The sequence below is a fragment of the Chanodichthys erythropterus genome, chromosome 13, assembly GCF_024489055.1.
Source record: "Chanodichthys erythropterus isolate Z2021 chromosome 13, ASM2448905v1, whole genome shotgun sequence".
Classification (NCBI taxonomy): domain Eukaryota; kingdom Metazoa; phylum Chordata; class Actinopteri; order Cypriniformes; family Xenocyprididae; genus Chanodichthys; species Chanodichthys erythropterus.
In genome coordinates this window covers 6,842,497-6,860,271 of record NC_090233.1, presented here as the reverse complement: position 1 = coordinate 6,860,271, position 17,775 = coordinate 6,842,497, and the positions used below count along the sequence as shown (strand labels likewise).

At 34.7% G+C, this 17,775-nt stretch overlaps 1 protein-coding gene across 2 annotated transcripts; it reads right to left on the bottom strand.

The window, feature by feature from the left end:
* Positions 1-70: 70 nt before the first annotated feature.
* On the bottom strand, positions 71-14,545 carry slc37a2 (solute carrier family 37 member 2). Of its 2 annotated transcripts, none has more exons than XM_067406400.1 (18): positions 13,940-14,545; positions 13,192-13,273; positions 12,587-12,677; positions 12,080-12,158; positions 11,864-11,999; positions 11,388-11,464; positions 9,618-9,784; positions 9,477-9,514; positions 7,796-7,933; positions 6,400-6,490; positions 6,229-6,291; positions 6,057-6,142; positions 5,515-5,563; positions 4,717-4,790; positions 4,441-4,519; positions 4,120-4,217; positions 3,875-3,987; positions 71-438 (listed from the first exon to the last, which is right to left on the bottom strand). In XM_067406400.1, exons 1-17 carry the CDS (start codon positions 13,993-13,995, stop codon positions 3,919-3,921), a joined length of 1,473 nt encoding a protein of 490 aa, XP_067262501.1. In that variant the 5' UTR covers positions 13,996-14,545; the 3' UTR covers positions 71-438; positions 3,875-3,918. The 2 variants fall into 2 exon arrangements, with proteins under 2 accessions (XP_067262501.1, XP_067262499.1); XM_067406398.1 differs by having other exon boundaries at positions 3,923-3,987.
* Between the last annotated feature and the right edge of the window lie 3,230 nt (positions 14,546-17,775).

Sequence of the window (17,775 nt, the reverse complement as noted above, 5' to 3'; positions counted from 1 at the left end):
AAACAAGAAATGTACTTAGTGTGTGAGGTTATGAATAATCACGCAGACGCCGCACAGATTAAAAGGACGAAGCACTGATGGCATATTTTAATGTGAGAAAAAAGGTACATTTGGATTAAGTATCAGTCACTAAAGCATCCTGTATTAAAATGAAAGAGCTTAGTGATTCTCTTGTGTTCGTCCGGCTCAGGCGACATGAGGACGAGGGTGTGTGTAACTCTCCTCCTCCTTCACCTCAGCAGCTGAGCTTTGTTCCATTGTCAGTATAAAAGGATGAAAGTCTCATGTTACAATTTTCATATAAAATAACCCTGGGGCATAAAAAGGCTTGGTGTGTTGAATCAATCCTTGGTCCCTTTTTGTCGTTATGCTGCAGGTAATTTTCCGTCGCAGGTGTGATATTCACTTGTTCCACAGGCGGCTCAGATCTCTTTGAACCTGAAAGAAAAGAGCAGATGAAACCACTGCAAACACATGGTACAAAATTAAATGCTTCCCTATTAATCATCAGATTCACTCAATGTAATAAAACACAGACCAGATCAAATAATTACCACCTGTGGTGGAAGTGTCAAAGGGGGCTATTGGAGACCATTAGTGGAATGAATGTATGTAAAAAGCACAAAAATGGCTTAGCTGAGCATTTTTCGTTAATGGAAAATACCGGATTTAGTTTGAGACAAAAACTGACTGATAATTACAAGGGTGTCAGAAATGTAATGATATTGCAGTTGAAGCGCATACATCATTTTCCACCTCAACACACAGATTTCTGCCAGCCATTTGGGAAAACAGTGAAAACTAACAACTCCCAAGGTGGGTCACAAGCTTTTAGAGTAATTGTGATTGCCTTGCAACCACTAAAAATAGCCTTCACTGAATTATATTGAAAGCAGGAAGGCCCAATTAGTTCAAGTACAGTGTGACTTTGGTCATGGCGGTCTACATTTTGGGCTGCCACTAATATCAAGTACATGTAATGGCAATCAGCCCAAGAAGCATCATTCAGCACATTCAAATGCCACTAACTAAATATAGACTGTTAAAAATAGACCTTGATAAAGTCATCTGCCAATGATGTCACAGCATGGAAAATATCACTGTAAAAGTACTATTAAAGGTGCCCTAGAATCAAAAATTGAATTTAACTTGGCATAGTTGAATAACAAGAGTTCAGTACATGGAAAAGACATACATTGAGTTTCAAACTCCATTGCTTTTATGTAAATCTCATTTGTTTAAAAGACCTCCGAAAACATAACATAACACCGACTGTTGCGTAACAGTTGGGATCATTAATATGTATGCCCCCAATATTTGCATATGCCAGATCATGTTCAAGGCATTACACAAGGGCAGGCAGTATTAACGTCTGGATCTGTGCACAGCTGAATCATCAGACTAGGTAAGCAAGCAAGAACAATAGCGAAAAATGGCAGATGGAGCGATAATAACTGACATGATCCATGATTACATGATATTTTTAGTGATATTTGTGAATTGTCTTTCTAAATGTTTCGATTGCATGTTGCTAATGTACTGTTAAATGTGGTTAAAGTTACCATCGTTTCTTACTGTATTCACGGAGACAAGAGAGCGTTGCTATTTTCATTTTTAAACACTTGCAGTCTGTATAATGCATAAATACAACTTCATTCTTTATAAATCTCTCCAACAGTGTGTAATGTTAGCTTTAGCCACGGAGCACCATCAAACTCATTCAGAATCAAATGTAAACATCCAAATAAATACTATACTACCATGATCTGACGCATGCATGAAATATGCATGACAAACATTTTGTAAAGTTCCATTTGAGGGTTATATTAGCTGTTTGAACTTTGTAAATGCACTGTATTATAGTCGAGAGCTCCGTGGGCAGGGAGCGTGCAATTTAAAGGGGCCGCAGCCTGAATTGGTGCATAGTTAATGATGCCCCAAAATAGGCAGTTAAAAAAATTAATAAAAAAAAAAAAAAATCTATGGGGTATTTTGAGCTGAAACTTCACAGACACATTCAGGGGACACCTTAGAATTATATTACATCTTGTATAAAAAGGTTCTAGGGCACCTTTAAAGATGAAGAACTATTGAAGAATAATCAAAACAATTATTCTTTTTTTAATTATTTCTTTTTTTAACCAGCTTATTATTAGAATGATTTGTAAAGGATCATGTGACACCTGAAATTTAGCTTTGCCATCATAGGAAATTTTGTCTTGTAGTAGACATAATATCTATATTTATACAAGTATTTTTTAATTAAACATTTCAATATTCAATATCTTTGTGACAATCTTAAGGTGAAGAGATATGGCATTTTAATGTATACATGTATGCATGAATTTGAATTAGGGCTGTCAATGTTAAGGATTTTGAATTAATCACATGTATTAACGCTTTAAAATATTTTAACGCAAATAAATTAATGAAGGACTAACATAATTTACGCCACGCAGTTGGATTATAGCAAGCACCTGTAACCCTGATAGGCAGAAATTTCTATTCTTACCCTTTAACTTGGTTTCGCTTCTCTGTTTTCAATCAGATCATTTTAACTCGCTTCTCCAATTATCCAGTAAGTGAATGCTTCACACATTGTATTTCTGCACAGACACATTTCTGTATGTTTAAGTTGTTTCCAAACATATTCAGGATAATGTTTTTATCTGTCATGTATATGTTGCTGTGTTTAGTAATTCTGAATGGATCCATGTACTATATATATATCAGGTCCAGACAGGTGGTTTAGGTTTATGTTTTTTTTTTTTTTTTTGGCTTCTCCATATGGTCCTGTTCAGTATCACAACTTGACACATCTAAAATGTAAACAAGTTCTAAGGGTGTGTTCACACTTGTCATGTTTGGTTCGATTAAAACGAACCCTGGTGCGATTGCTCTGTTTGTGGGGTTCATTTGAACATGTGTGAACGCTGCATTCCGAACCCTGGTGCGGACCGAGACCCATCTTTTCCATCTTTCCAAACAAACTCTGGTGTGGTTCGAATGATATATGAACACAACATGGACCAAAGGCATGTAAACCGAACCAAAAACAGAAAGATGTGACCCTAAAAAGGACAGAATCCTCATGCATATCGTTTTTTTAGTAGCGAGTTTGCCCATCACAGGCATCAGGCGCGCGTCTCCATGCAGCAGATTGTTTGTGTGTGACAGAGGGATTCCCGCTGCTGTTTTGACTTCTTTACACATTTTATAAGCTCTTCACGAGTTCCCAGCTGGCCAAAATACCATTATATGCAGGCTACGCACACACAAGAAGTGCATTTATCTCAGCACACCGCATTGTTTTGGATGATTGGTAGGTCATAAAATCCGACAAATCAGGTTGTGAATGCATCCCTATGCCTTTAGGTTCAGTATCTTTTGGTTTGGTGCTAAAATTGCCAATCTGAATGCTAATCGGACCAAGACTAAATGTTTTTTTTTTTTTTTTTTTGGTCTGGACCAAATCAACCAAACTACAAGTGTGAACACACCCTAAAACGCTCAACAAAAGCTCTTTGCTGTTGATAATATATACTGTACACATACTGATTTTGAAAAGTTTTGTTCTGTAATGTTTCATGTGTGCTTTGGTGTGCATAAATTTATGAATTATATGGAGTCCTTATATCATTTGGTTATTTGGTGTCCTTTTGGAGTTTCCAACTGTCATTTTTTGGAATGTATCATTTATCTTGAAAAAAGCTTGCAGAAAATACAGTTTTGTGAAAAATCACCCTTCAATCTAATAGTTTACTTTGCTGTACAGAAAATAATTATTGATTAATTGATTAATCACGATTAAAAATTGTATCTATTGACAGCCCTTTATATACATTTTACATTAATATATTCAGGATCTCCTTACATATTTCACCATAAACGCAAAGAACAAGAGTGAATTAGGGATATTCACCCTCTCTGCCTTGTAGTGTATCCGCACCATCCTCTGACCTCCTTATAGACGAGTCTGGACAATAGCTACAGAAATAAAGAGAAGACAGTGAGACACTGGTTTGAAAACACACATCCATACGCTATTACTTATTGGATAATATAACAGATAATACTGGAATACACAATCATTATGATAAACTGCAAATTAAGTCTCACCAGACAGGCCAGTACATCAGCAGCAATGAGCATATAGAAAACATTGTTCCAACCGGTGGGAGAGATCAGACCAGCCAACAGAGGCCCAACAGCGGCACCTAGAGGCCACCAAACACATTAGACAACACGAGACGGCCATCCCAGGACAGTGTGAAGTTTTCAAAACAAACACTGGTTTCTGATTGTTACATTTAAATTTACTGTCAATAACCTTTTAAAAACATTAGTGCCATAAACAAAACTTAAAATTCACTGTCAGATTATTATAACATGAGGCTAAAAAGAGAAAAAAAAAAAAAAAATCTCACATTCCATGCATACCTATTGATCCAGTGCCGTCAATAATGGCGGTCACAGTGGACAGTGCCCTAGAGTTCCCTCTCAGACACTCGTGGGTTCCCTAAAAGATAAAAAAAAAAAAAAAACATTATGAAATTTACACTACATGAAGCTTGTTGCATTACAAAACGGTTTATTGATCAGTTATTGACTGAAAGACTTGAAAGGTCAGTGTTGGTATATCTGTTTTGAGCCTTTTTTTTAACTTTACAAATGTCCATGTGAAGAGCACATGGAGGAAAGGTGCCCAGCGCTTACTAGGTCAGCTGACACAGCAGTGGTGATGAGGGCGTAGGGTCCATTCACGAGAGCACCACACCACAGCAACATGCCTGCAGGTCAGAAAAGGGCATAGGAGGAGGTACAGACACAAAAGAGACATATTGTCATTTGTGGGAATCAATATTCACAAGATAACTGTGATAATTAACAAAATCATCTGATGCCTTTACATTCAACAATGTAAAATATATTACTTAATGCTATATTGTAGCCTGAATAGACTGCAAAAAAAAGCAAAAAGCAAACTTCATATTAATGCAGTTTAACAACTAAAAAAAATGCTTGAATGCAGATTGTGCATGCTAAAACGCATTACAGTGATTATAGTTTATAAAGTTTTAAATATGGATATTTTTCTTACAAAAACCCATCACTTCACTTCAGAGGGCATTTATTAACCCACTGGAGCCATATGGATTACTTTTATGATGGATGGATGCACTTTTTGGAGCTTCAAAATCTGACACTATTCAATGCCATTACAATGCTGGGAAGAACCAGGACATTATTTAATAACTCTGGCTGTGTTCAGCTGAAAGAAGTCATATAAACCTAGAATGACTTTGAGGGTGAGTAAATTATGGGATAATTTTTAATTTTGGGTGAACTATTCCTTTAAAATCACATTGCAAACAAGCCATGCAAAAATTTAATTTTTCTGTCTAAAACAAAAAAACACAAACAAAACAACAACAAGAAAATAAAACAACTCAAAACCAAAACCAAAAAAAACGAACAAAAACAAAACCAAAACCCCTGGTACTCTGTACTCACCAATTGTGGTTGGCAAGCCATTCTGGCCGATCTTATTGTACAGGAACAGCTTGAGGAAGAAAAGCAAATATGAATAAGCAGCAGTTCTCCAAGGAAAGAGAAACCAGTCCATCCTTTTACAGAGGTTCACGGGTAAACTCGAGCTTGAGGGCGTTGTGTGTACAAGATTTCAGATGTCTGTAAAAACTGTGAGCAAACTTTGACAGCCTTTCACAGTTTGTAGTTACAAGCTTGCCAGTTTTATGCTTTTCTCTAGGAAGCACAATCTGCTATGATGAACATTTACAGAGAAAATCAGTGTCTTTTGACATAAACATTGCACATTAGAACTGGAATCAACTCCCAAATATAAATTTGATGGTTAATAAAGCTAATCGATTAGCTTTAGTTAATGGATAAGTGAAAATGCAATGCTTTTACATACTATGAATAGTTCAAATCAATCTACAATATATTGCTTAAACAGGCGATGTGTGTTTATTTTGTAGACATTTTGCCCAAAGTCTGGGCAAAAATGAGGCAAAAGAACAATTGCAACTCACCATAGGAGCAGCAATAATCAACATGGCACAGCAAGTAGTGGCTCTGCCCCCACTGTAGTCCGATATCAATCCAGCCAGGATGCCACCTAACACAGAAAAAAAAAAAAAACACAAACTTGGATATTTCTTATGGTAAATATTTGGTTTATTTTAGCCATATCTACGTGCTTACCCACAATTCCTCCAACATCAAACAATGTAGATAGGTCCCCAGCTTCTTTAGGATCAAAATGAGCTAAAGAAGAGAGCAGACTGATTTGTTGGAATTTATTGGGATTTTTTGACTGTTTATTTGTGCATTAGTGCCGAGTGAATCTGAGAGAATCTGATGAAGGATTCTTACCAACATTAGCGATGTATAAAGGAAGCCAGTACAGGAAGGTGTAGCTGACCAACTTGGCAAAAAGCAAACATAAGGAGAACTCCACCACACCCTGCAGAATAAAGATAATATGTTTTGCAACAATGACACTATGATATTTACTTCTGTAAATACCGTATCAAATTTGCAACATCATATTTCCTAATTTCCTATGTTACTAATTAGGATGAATTGCTTATTTTAGCATTCCTCATAGAAGTTATTTTGCATCTGCTAAATGATTAAATGTAAATCTAAAAATATACTTCTTCTGGTCCAAAAAAGTCTTTATTAACATCATAGCTAACACAAAAGAAACATTAAAAATGGCTAAAATACTACACACTGATGTATTTTGGCCTTCAGCCTTCCTCAGAGTGTGTCAGGCTTTTTTGTTTCTTTTTTTTTTTACTTTTTTGGCTCAGAAGAAATGCCTTGGATTCTTTTCTAAAAGTATGTTTGGAACCCAACCAAAGATCACCTTCTAGGATTACTTCACAAGGACCTTCCAGCAAGTAGCGTTCCAAGGCGCTTTCTTTGATGTGCTAATGTAAATCTAAAAATGTTAATAAGACGATCTTTATACATAGCAAAAAATGATTTTCATACTCAGTATTTGTCTTTTTTCCACTACATATTACTAAACATTCTTAAGTCAAGATACACTTACTTTAGAAGCAGAATTGCTGAATGTTGGTAACCAAAACAGTTTCTGGTCCCTATTGACATCCGTTGTGTGAAAAAAATACTATGGAGGTCAATTGGGACCAGAAACTGTTTGGTTACCAACATTATTCAAAATATCTTCTTTTCAACAGAAGAAAGAAACTCATAAAGCTTTAGAACAACTTGAGGGTGAGTAAATGATGAAAGTTTTTATTTTTGGGTGAACTATGCCTTTAAGATATCAAGTCTTGTTTACCGAAACATTTATCCAAATTTTATGCTAAGAAAAAAAAAAAAGTCAGTGTGGTATGAAAAATAATATTGTTTTATCCTTTGAATTAAGTTTATTTTTCTCCTCTCAATGACGAGATTTTTTCATGTTTTAAGCACAAACTCAAATAATTTTTATGTTTTTTTTCCAGAAAATCTTCTCAAGCAAATGTCCATTGATTTAAGAATATTTAGTTTTGTTTTTTAAATTATTTTTAATAGAAAACAAGACAAAAATAATAAGAAATTTTTTTTTTGAGGTGTACACTTCAGTAAAAAAAATAAAGCAAAAGCATGATTTATTTATTTATTTTTGGACACTTCACAAGATGGGCTCATCCAGAATAACGAACTGATCAGGTCAACACAATCTCTTAAAAATAAATTCCTTATATATTCTGACTAACTGTGGGTGTAAAACTGAGAATAACAGGTCACTCACAGGAATCTTGAGCGCTCCGCTGAAGCTGATGGCTTCTGTGTGATCCTCCACCGGCTCCACGGCTGTGGATGTGTGACTGTTGAAGATCTCCTCATTACTGGACGAGTTCCTCAGAAGAGGCTCCTGCTCCACACTCTCCTAAACACATTAGAGCCTGTTAATGTTATATAAGGGAGGTAAAGGAGGTGGTGTCTGTTCAAGGAAGAACATTAAGAGACAATACTTTGAGTACAGACTTTGTTCATCTTCGTAACACAAATGAAGATATTTTTAATAAAATTTGAGCCAGTTCTGTACTCTCCAATGACAGATATGCAACTACCACTTTGATGCTTCAAAAAGTTCATAAAGAGATCATAAAACTAGTCCATATAAATTGAGCGATTTAGTCCAAATTTTCTGAAGACATGATCACCAGATTTCATTTAGGCATTTATTCACATATAAACATTGATTAGTAAACATAAACAGAAGATCAACCGAACCTGCTTCAAGCGTGAGAAAAAACCTTATTGGTTCTTGTGGAAGCTCAAATGTGCTGCGCAACACGAGAATGAACCTCACTGGTTCTCGCACGTCAAGCGAACATGCTTGAGCTTCCGTTTACTATAACCAATGTGTGCGCTGATGAATGTTTATATGTGAATAAAAGCCTAAATTAAATCTGTTCAGCATATAAAGCTTTTCCTCCTGATTTCCAGTATGGAGGAGTCAACACTAGTTGCTCAAAGTTATAGCCATTTTGGGTAGTCCGAGTTGACAGATTTCACAGAAAATCACAATGTATGATGAGCACAGACTGCAATTTTTATTTTTATTTTTATCATTATTAGCTTCCGATTATGATTCCTTCCAGTCGGAGGATTGAATTTAGAACACACTGTTTTTATTGGCCATGTTCGGAATGGCTTGTAAGTCTGGTAGTGTCAGTCGTTTAGTGTATAAGCCCAGTTTTTCTTATGTAACCATTTACAAAGTCAGCAAGTTTATGATGCCTACTAGTGTTGAAAAAATTCTGATTTTAAAAACCAGTTCAGTTTCAGTTGACTTTTTTCTCAGAATTGTGTGATATAAACTCACAAATACGACTTATAAAGTCCAAATTGTGAGACAAACTCACAACTGTGTGTTATAAAGTCAGAATTGTCTGATATAAAGTCACAATTGAGTGTTATAAAGTCAGATTACATCTCGCAATTCTGACTGTTTTTCTCGCAATTGTGAGTTTACGTCTGGCAATTCTGAGAAAAAAAGTCAGAATTAGGAGATGTAAACTCGCAGTTGTGAGAATTGCTTTATTCCATGGTGGAAATATGCTTCCATAACTTCTGCTTTCAATTCTCAGGCCATTTCTAAGCCAATTCACTACAGTGTTGTTTACTATCCTGTTGCAAATGAGAGACCAAAGGTAATGCAACTATTTTAATGTGTCAATGAGTCTTTTCACACTATTAGTTTCCAACTCTGCTCACATATGAAACAGCTGGGAGGGGAGAACTGCTGTTTAGCTGGTTATTCAAGTTACGTGAAATTATGGTAGTAACATGCAGCTAGTGGAGTCACACTGCAAGACGAAAACTAAATCAAACTGTGTGAACCCAGCATAAAGTCTCATTGAGTAGATATATAGTCAAATTTTTAGCAGGAGCAAATTAATTTTTAAAATATTTAATGAACTCACATGGTGTTGTGGTGGTGTACAGTTCACATCTTCAGGTTCTGTAAAAGAGAAACCGCATGTTGTGATTCTGTTCCTGTCTTTGTAAACAACATGGATGCATAAATATGCCAATTCCCCTCCGATAAAACATGTGAGACTCACTTTCAACCAGGAAGAAAAAGCAGATGACTCCAGTGCAAGCGATGATGATACCAGGCACAATGAATGACAGGCCCCACGCGGACGACACATAGACACCAGCAATGAGGGAACCAAGAATGTTTCCCACTGAGGTGTGAGAATTCCAGATTCCCATGATGAATCCACGCCTGTGTGAACAGAGCATCAGGAGGACTGAATATACAGCACAACCTGGCACTTTGACAATCAATTACCAATAAACTTATTTGCAGTTATATTGAATTTGGAATTTCAAGGTCAACATGAAATCAAAATGGACCCTATTTACTTTATTAGTGGTTTTAAGATCTTTTAATGTTTTTACATTAAGACTCTTATGCTCACCATGGCTGTATTTATGTATTCAGAAACACAGTAAAAACAGTAATTTGTGAAATATTATTAGAATTTTAAATAACCGTTTTCTATTTTGACAAATTTTAAAATGTAATTTATTCCAGTGATGGCAAAGCTGAAAATTTTCAGCATCATTACTCCAGTCTTCAGTGTCACACGATCCTTCAGAAAGCATTCTAATATGCTGATTTGCTGCTAAAGAAACATTTATTATTGTTAAATGAAGGAGACTTGACTATTGTTATCACTCTTGAAAACATTTGTTCTGCTTAATATTTATGTGGAAACAATCATACATTTTTTCAGGATTTTTTGATTAATTGAAAGTTCAAAAAGACAGCATTTAATTGAAATTTTGTAATATTATAGATTTCTGTACTGTCACTTACATAAAATAAAACATAAAATAATAATAAAAAATAATCTTACTGACCCCAAACTTTTGAATGGTTGTATACATGTATCTTATCTTATTGTGTGCACAAATAATCAATGAAGTTGTTTAAAAAAAAAAAAATAAGGGAAAAAAAAGAAAAATAATTATTCACTACATAAGAAAAATACTTCAAACATGAAAAAGTATGGTAAGACTTTACAATAAGGTCTCATTTGTTAACATTAGTTAATGCATTAACTTACATTAACAGTGAACAATATATATTTACATGCAACCTTTTTTTGTTATTGTTAGTTAATAAAAATGTTCATAAAAAATGTTCATATTCATGTTAGTTCACAGGGCTTTAAGCCAAGGTTAACTAAACAGATATAATGTTTGATTTTAATAATGTATTAGTAAATGTTAAGGTTAACATTAAATTAATAAATTAAGAAGCATTGTTCATTGTTAGTTTACAGTATGTTAACTATTGTAGTTAACTACTGTTAACAAATGAAACCTTTTTTGTAAAGTGTTACCATGAGTCTTTAATCAAAATGTAATAAAATGTAATGACTTGGCATAATTTAGCCGATGCAGGTTACTGGATAAAGTTAATAAATAGCTTATAAATAGTTATTTGGAATTGTTTTGCTAACTCAAATTTATATCTGTCTCTTCTCTTAAATAATAATAATAATTAAAAAACAAAAACAAAACACTGTTCACCATCCAATCAATTACTGATAAAAATCAGACCGGCTGGCCATTTTCTTGTTATATATCCTGCTTCACTCTGAAATGTGTCATATTATTGTAGTAAAATGGTTTTCAATTGAGGTTTAATGTTGATTTTAAAGCACAATAATGTTTTTTTTAAGGGTTAGGCATTGTGGCAGCAGGAGTGTACTGTGGAGATCTGCATTTAGTTGTGTTTGTGGAAAATACAGATACAATTCTGCACTGTCAACAACACAAATACTGAGCAAGCAGCACAGAATATGACAGTCACTTACTTTCCCTTCCCAAACCAGTTCCCAACACACGCCACCACTGCGGGCCAGCCTGTAGTCTGCACTAGCCCATTTAAGGCCTGCAAAAGAAAAACACATTAATCAGCAAACCTGATGAGCACATGAGTCTGACATGTTCAAGAAGCAAAGTAATCTGCATGGTTCGGTCATGTGCTAGCCTTGTGACACATAACATGACTCAAGACTTACTATGAAATAACTCTGGGCTAAGAAAATGTTCAACATGATCAATTTCTGTCTATCAAACACTTATGATGTTTTTATTTGATAATACGCAAAATGCTTTTAATTTTGTTTTGAAAACACACTCCTGACAAGAAACGTGCCATTGGAGAAGAATCACTTCTGTTTTTTGGTTTCACATTGTGCAATTCTGGCTCTTTCTCTCTCTGGCAAAGTTTTTCACTGACCAACACACCTTTTCACATTGGTTTATAGTTATGATATAACTAGCTTACCTGAACTAAGCAGTAATACCACAAAGAGTGAATTTGCCAGTAAAAGCCCAGGCCAAAAAGAGCAGTGAAAAGGCCACTGAGAAGCATCCCTGTGCTCAGGTAGTAACGCAAGGGCAACCGCTCTCCAAACATCCCACTGTCAAAAAATATTTCAAAAGCAGGTGTTATATCTCAAGCAAAACACATCAGTCCAACAAAAAAAATCCAATATCATACCTAAAGAACATGCCGATAGCATATGCAACGAGGAAGCAGTTGTCCAACACTCCAAATAGGTTCTGGTAATTGTACCGGTCTGAATCGAAGACAGAGATTGATGCGTTAATATACACTACCATTCAAAGGTTTAAGGTCAGTAAGACCTAATTAATTCTTTGATTCAGCAAGGACATTTTAATTGTTCAGAAGTGACAGTAAAAACACAATGGTGCAATATTTTAATTTCAAATAATTGTTCTTTTAAACTTTCTATTCATCAAAGAATGCTGAAAAAATTATCTCTGTTTCCACAAAAACATTAAGCAGTACAACGGTTTTTAACATTATTAAATAATAATTGTTACTTGTGCAAAAAAAAGCACCATATTAGAATGATTTCTGAATGATCATATGACACTAAGGACTGGAGTAATGGTTGCTGAAAATTAAAGTTGCAATTTCCCCTTTTTTTTTATTTCATGGTGGAAACAAGCTTCCACAAATATAAAAAAGAATCAAACTCACCAAAAGGAGCCCAATCACACCAGGTATCATTGTCAGTGATGTTGAGGTCTGCTGGATGAATAACATTAGAGCAGTTTCTGTGCAGCTGACTCTGTCAAGAAAAAAAATAAATAAACATATTATATTATATATTAATGTATTTATATATCATATATATATATATATATATATATATATCATATATATATCATATATATATATATATATATATATATATCATATATATATCTATATATATATATCATATATATATATATCATATATATATATATATATATATATATATATATATATATATATATATATATATATATATATATATATATATATATATATATATATATATATATATATATATATATATATATATATATATATATATATATCATATATATATCATATATATATCATATATATATCATCTATATATATATATATATATATATATATATATATATATATATATATATATATATATATATATATATGCAATCATGTAATTTATCTGTATATAAAAAATCTGTTTGTTGCATGTCTTCTCTACAGGTCAGACCTATCATTTAGCTAGTTAATGTTTAGGTTCCAGGTCTATGAATTTTTATTACCTTGACAATACTGATAGGCTTTCGAGAGAGGTGGTAGCTGGTGTAGAAGACAAATGTGAGGATGAGGATAGAGAATCTGTACCTAATCAAAAGGAATAAATGAAAGGAACGTTTCAATAAAATTATTTACAAGTAAAAAAAGCAACATTAAGTCAAGTCTGGTGAAAGCTTAAGGTGTTTGCTTTATTACATAAAACAGCGAAGCTGTGATAGAAATGAAACCACATTACGTGACGTGCAGGAAAACACTTCACCTAAGGCAAACACACACACACTGAATGATCTATGCGAATATTTTTTTTTTCTTTTTATATTTCCTGTGGGGGAAGCATGCTTAACACATAGTACATCAGTCTGAGGGCTATGCAAGCTGCAAAAGAGAAACCTCTTGACATTTAGCCTAGGTCACAGTCCTCTGTCTGTGCTTTTTCTTTGGTACTGATCATTCATAAGACACACACATTTGCATAAGCATATTTAAACTGTGATTGAAGATTCTTAATAAATAAAAAAACTTTTATTTTTTAATAAAACTAATTAAATCAAATAGTGAATTCAACATGTTGAGAAGCATATTAGCACTAACTGCATTGCAGATTACATTTAAGCAGCTTTAAATCAATAGCATTATCAAAAATCAATAATCACGTCTTCTACAATAAAATCCCACATGATGGGATAAATGTAACATCATAAAGCATGTTATCTGTACAAAAGTATGTTGTGTTTACATGGGCCTGTTACTCACCAGCTGTCTCTGGAGAAAGAGGTAATGAGTTTGATGCCCGGGGCGAGAGATCTCATTTTTACAGGTAAGTTAACGTAGCCCACCGTTGTTTGTCTCGTTGTAAAAAAGGAGCTTTATTACAGATTAAACGACGTTATAAAAGATACATTAAAAATTCCATTTCTATTATTAATATTTGTAAAAACGCAAATGTAAGCGTAAAATCAAAAACAGCTAAAACATACAACGAAACTAGCTGACTAATCGCGTTTTGTGGCTCAGATCAGCTTGCGATAATTTCTCACGACCTAAAACTACGAGTCCATCTAAACATGTTCACTGAAAGCCGGCAATCCTAAACCAGATGTAAAAGTTGCATTTAAACTATCGGAGACGTGCTGTCATTTCCTAATTCCAGAGGTGGAAAAACCTTAAAGCGCTCTGAATTTCCAAAGATTTCCATTGTTGCCTTGACTGGTGGTCCGTCTACGTTTTAAGCCGGATGCTATTAATACCCGTTTGTCTGGAATACAACATCACATGAGAATTAATTGATTTTTAGCTCGCGCAGTGTAGCTATGCCGTCGCCATTCCTGTTTTCCATCCCGGTCTGCTGCACACACTGGACTGGATCTGGCAGCGGCGTGAACATGTGATACAGATTGACGTCATCAGAGCTTAAATTAACCCTTCATTATTCGGCTCTTCTGGGCTGCCAGGGATTCACAAACTTTTGTCAGCCGAACCCTTTTGACCTGAAATATTTACTTAAACTCACAGGCGTTTTATGTGTAGTTTTTTTTTAGGTATTTACTTATCTTAATTAATTGCTATTATTATTTTTAGTATTTTGTGAAATGTGTTTCTTGTACAGCACTTTGGTATACTTTGCGGTTTTTAAAGTGCTTTATAAATAAATGATTGATTTATTGATTAAGTATTTTAGTGAGTATTTATTTAGTACTCTCTCAGATTTTAAGTTAATATTTCAATAATTTAGTAACACTTACTGACACATGTTCACGGTTCTGATGTCGATGTGATGGCGTAAAGAAATAAAATATTTAATCTTTTTAGTAAGTTTCATTTTGATTATTTTCAAATGATTTATTTCAATTTGAGCTTTTTATCCTTTTGTTATTATCCACCTGTTTCCGCGGGCCGCTACTGTAAAAGAGAACGTGGGTACAACTTCCGGTGAGGCGGCGGAAGTAGCATACCAATGGTATTTAGTGTGCTAATTAGCGAAGAGGTTAAGTGTTTTTTGGATCATTGTTTACTTTGCAAAGTTGCAAATCTTTATGAGAGATGTCGTTACGGCGCTCAGGGACAACATCTCAGTTTACTACATTATTAGTTAATAATATCACAATACAATAAACAGTTTTCGTGCCCTTAATTGCTCTTTACTTTACTGACCCTCCACAAAAGTACTGCTGCATGACTAGAGCATCCTGACCCTGCAATACATGAACCCGCTGTCTGTACTTCACCTGTCACTGATGCTAGCACCAAAGCTTTATGATGTTATATTATTGACTCCTAACGTGTCGTGCGCGCCAGAGCCAGTCGCGTTTCCACTGTCATATATGCTATGCGATGGTTATGTTAACCATTGCGATAATAAATACACTCGTTTATGGAAAATATCAGAGACTGCTTGAGGAACGAAGACAATTCTTATTATAATCGTGTATTTATTTAGTTTAATGTTTTATCTGTCTTTTCATCTTTCACAGATTCACACACTCCGGTTAACTCGTATAACTCATAACTCCTGTTGTCTTCTCATGAGCTCCCTCTGTTGCTCTGGCTGAAAGGATCAGGATAGATAGACGGAGAGATCGCGCAAACGTCCTCGGATTGCAATCCTCGCATAATTTAGAAGAAAATCAATAGAAAGGCTCAGAAAAGTGACGTAAACATAGGGTATGTTATCAATATATTTCTAAATGTGTAAGCCTTTGGATTTAAAGCATTAGTGGAGTTGTGCATTCTCGTGATCTTAAATAAATGGAAGCAGGCGCAACTGAATATGTATGTGTTTTCTTTTTTATGTGATATAAATATCAGATAGATTTAGCATGATTGATGTGCACCTCGACATAAATTAATAAATTACTATTACTTTAAATTTTTTTCTTGTAAAACATTGTTCAAATATTGTTGCTGTAATCTTAAAACTATAAGTAAAATACAAATGTTCGCAAGTTTGGATCGTTAAATCTTGAATGACTGTCAACTGTTGAATGAATGAGTGTCACGTCCAGCTTGTTTACTTCGAACCGGAAGACGCTCCCACGTTTGACGCAAGGCCTCATGGGGCGTAGGAAACTTGTGGATAGTTTCATTAATTTACAACCCCCCTGCAGCCAGGGGTTTGCAAAACCCAGTTTGGGAAACTTTGGTCTATGGTTGTTATGGTCCTGAATTAAAGGTGCCCTAGAACCAGTTTTTAAAAGATGTAATATAAGTCTAAGGTGTCCCCTGAATGTGTCTGTGAAGTTTCAGCTCAAAATACCCCATAGATTTTTTTTAATTAATTTTTTTAACTGCCTATTTTGGGGCATCATTAACTATGAACCGATTCAGGCTGCTGCCCCTTTAAATCGCACGCTCCCTGCTCCCTGCCCCCCTGAGCTGTCGACTATAATACAGTGCATTTACAAAGTTCACACAGCTAATATAACCCTCAAATGGATCTTTACAAGATGTTTGTCATGCATACTGCATGCATGCGTTGGATCATTTGAGTATAGTATTTATTTGGATGTTTACATTTGATTCTGAATGAGTTTGAGGCTGTGCTCCATGTTTAACAGGCTAAAGCTAACATTACACACTGTTGGAGAGATTTATAAAGAATGAAGTTGTTTATGAATTATGAAGACTGCAAGTGTTTAAAAATGAAAATAGCGACGGCTCTTGTCTCCGTGAATACAGTAAGAAACTGGTAACTTTAACCACATTTAACAGTACATTAGCAACATGCTAACGAAACATTTAGAAAGGCAATTTACAAATATCACTAAAAATATCATGATATCATGGATCATGTCAGTTATTATCACTCCATCTGCCATTTTTCGCTATTGTTCTTGCTTGCTTACCTAGTCTGATGATTCCGCTGTGCACAGATCCAGACATTAATACTGGCTGCCCTTGTGTAATGCCTTGAAATGCAAATATTGGGGGCGTACATATTAATGATCACGACTGTTATGTAACAGTCGGTGTTATGTTGAGATTCGCCTGTTTTTCGGAGGTCTTCAAACAAATGAGATTTATATAAGAAGGAGGAAACAATGGAGTTTGACACTCATTTCCATGTACTGAACTCTTGTTATTCAACTATGCCAAAGTAAATTCAATTTTTGATTCTAGGGCACCTTTAAAGCAATACACCACTGTCAGTTAGCAGGGGTAAAATAAACCTTAAATGTGATAAAATCACTGTAATGCATGACCTGAATGGATTCTTTCTTTCTTTTGTGATATTTGACACATATTCAATAAGTGTTTTGGCAAAATCAATGTCTCTGTGTCCCTTCAGTTCTGGTCTCAAAGAAAAACTCTCAGAGTCAAAGTTCCAGCTCCCAGAAGTTTAACTTTATTGACAAGCAACAAAGTGAGATGTCAAGTTGCAAAGGTGCAAAGTTTTTATACATTTTTCTTATCTGTTACAGTGTGAGATACAGTTATTTTCCATGATTTCATTTACAGGTGCTCTCCTCCCTTTCTATTCTTGGAGTCCAAGTACTCCCCAACATTTTTACCACAGTCATTTCACCAATTAAACTGCAGCTGTTGCTTATGTAAGAGATAATTCTGTTTGTAAGGGTGGCTGACTGCCAACT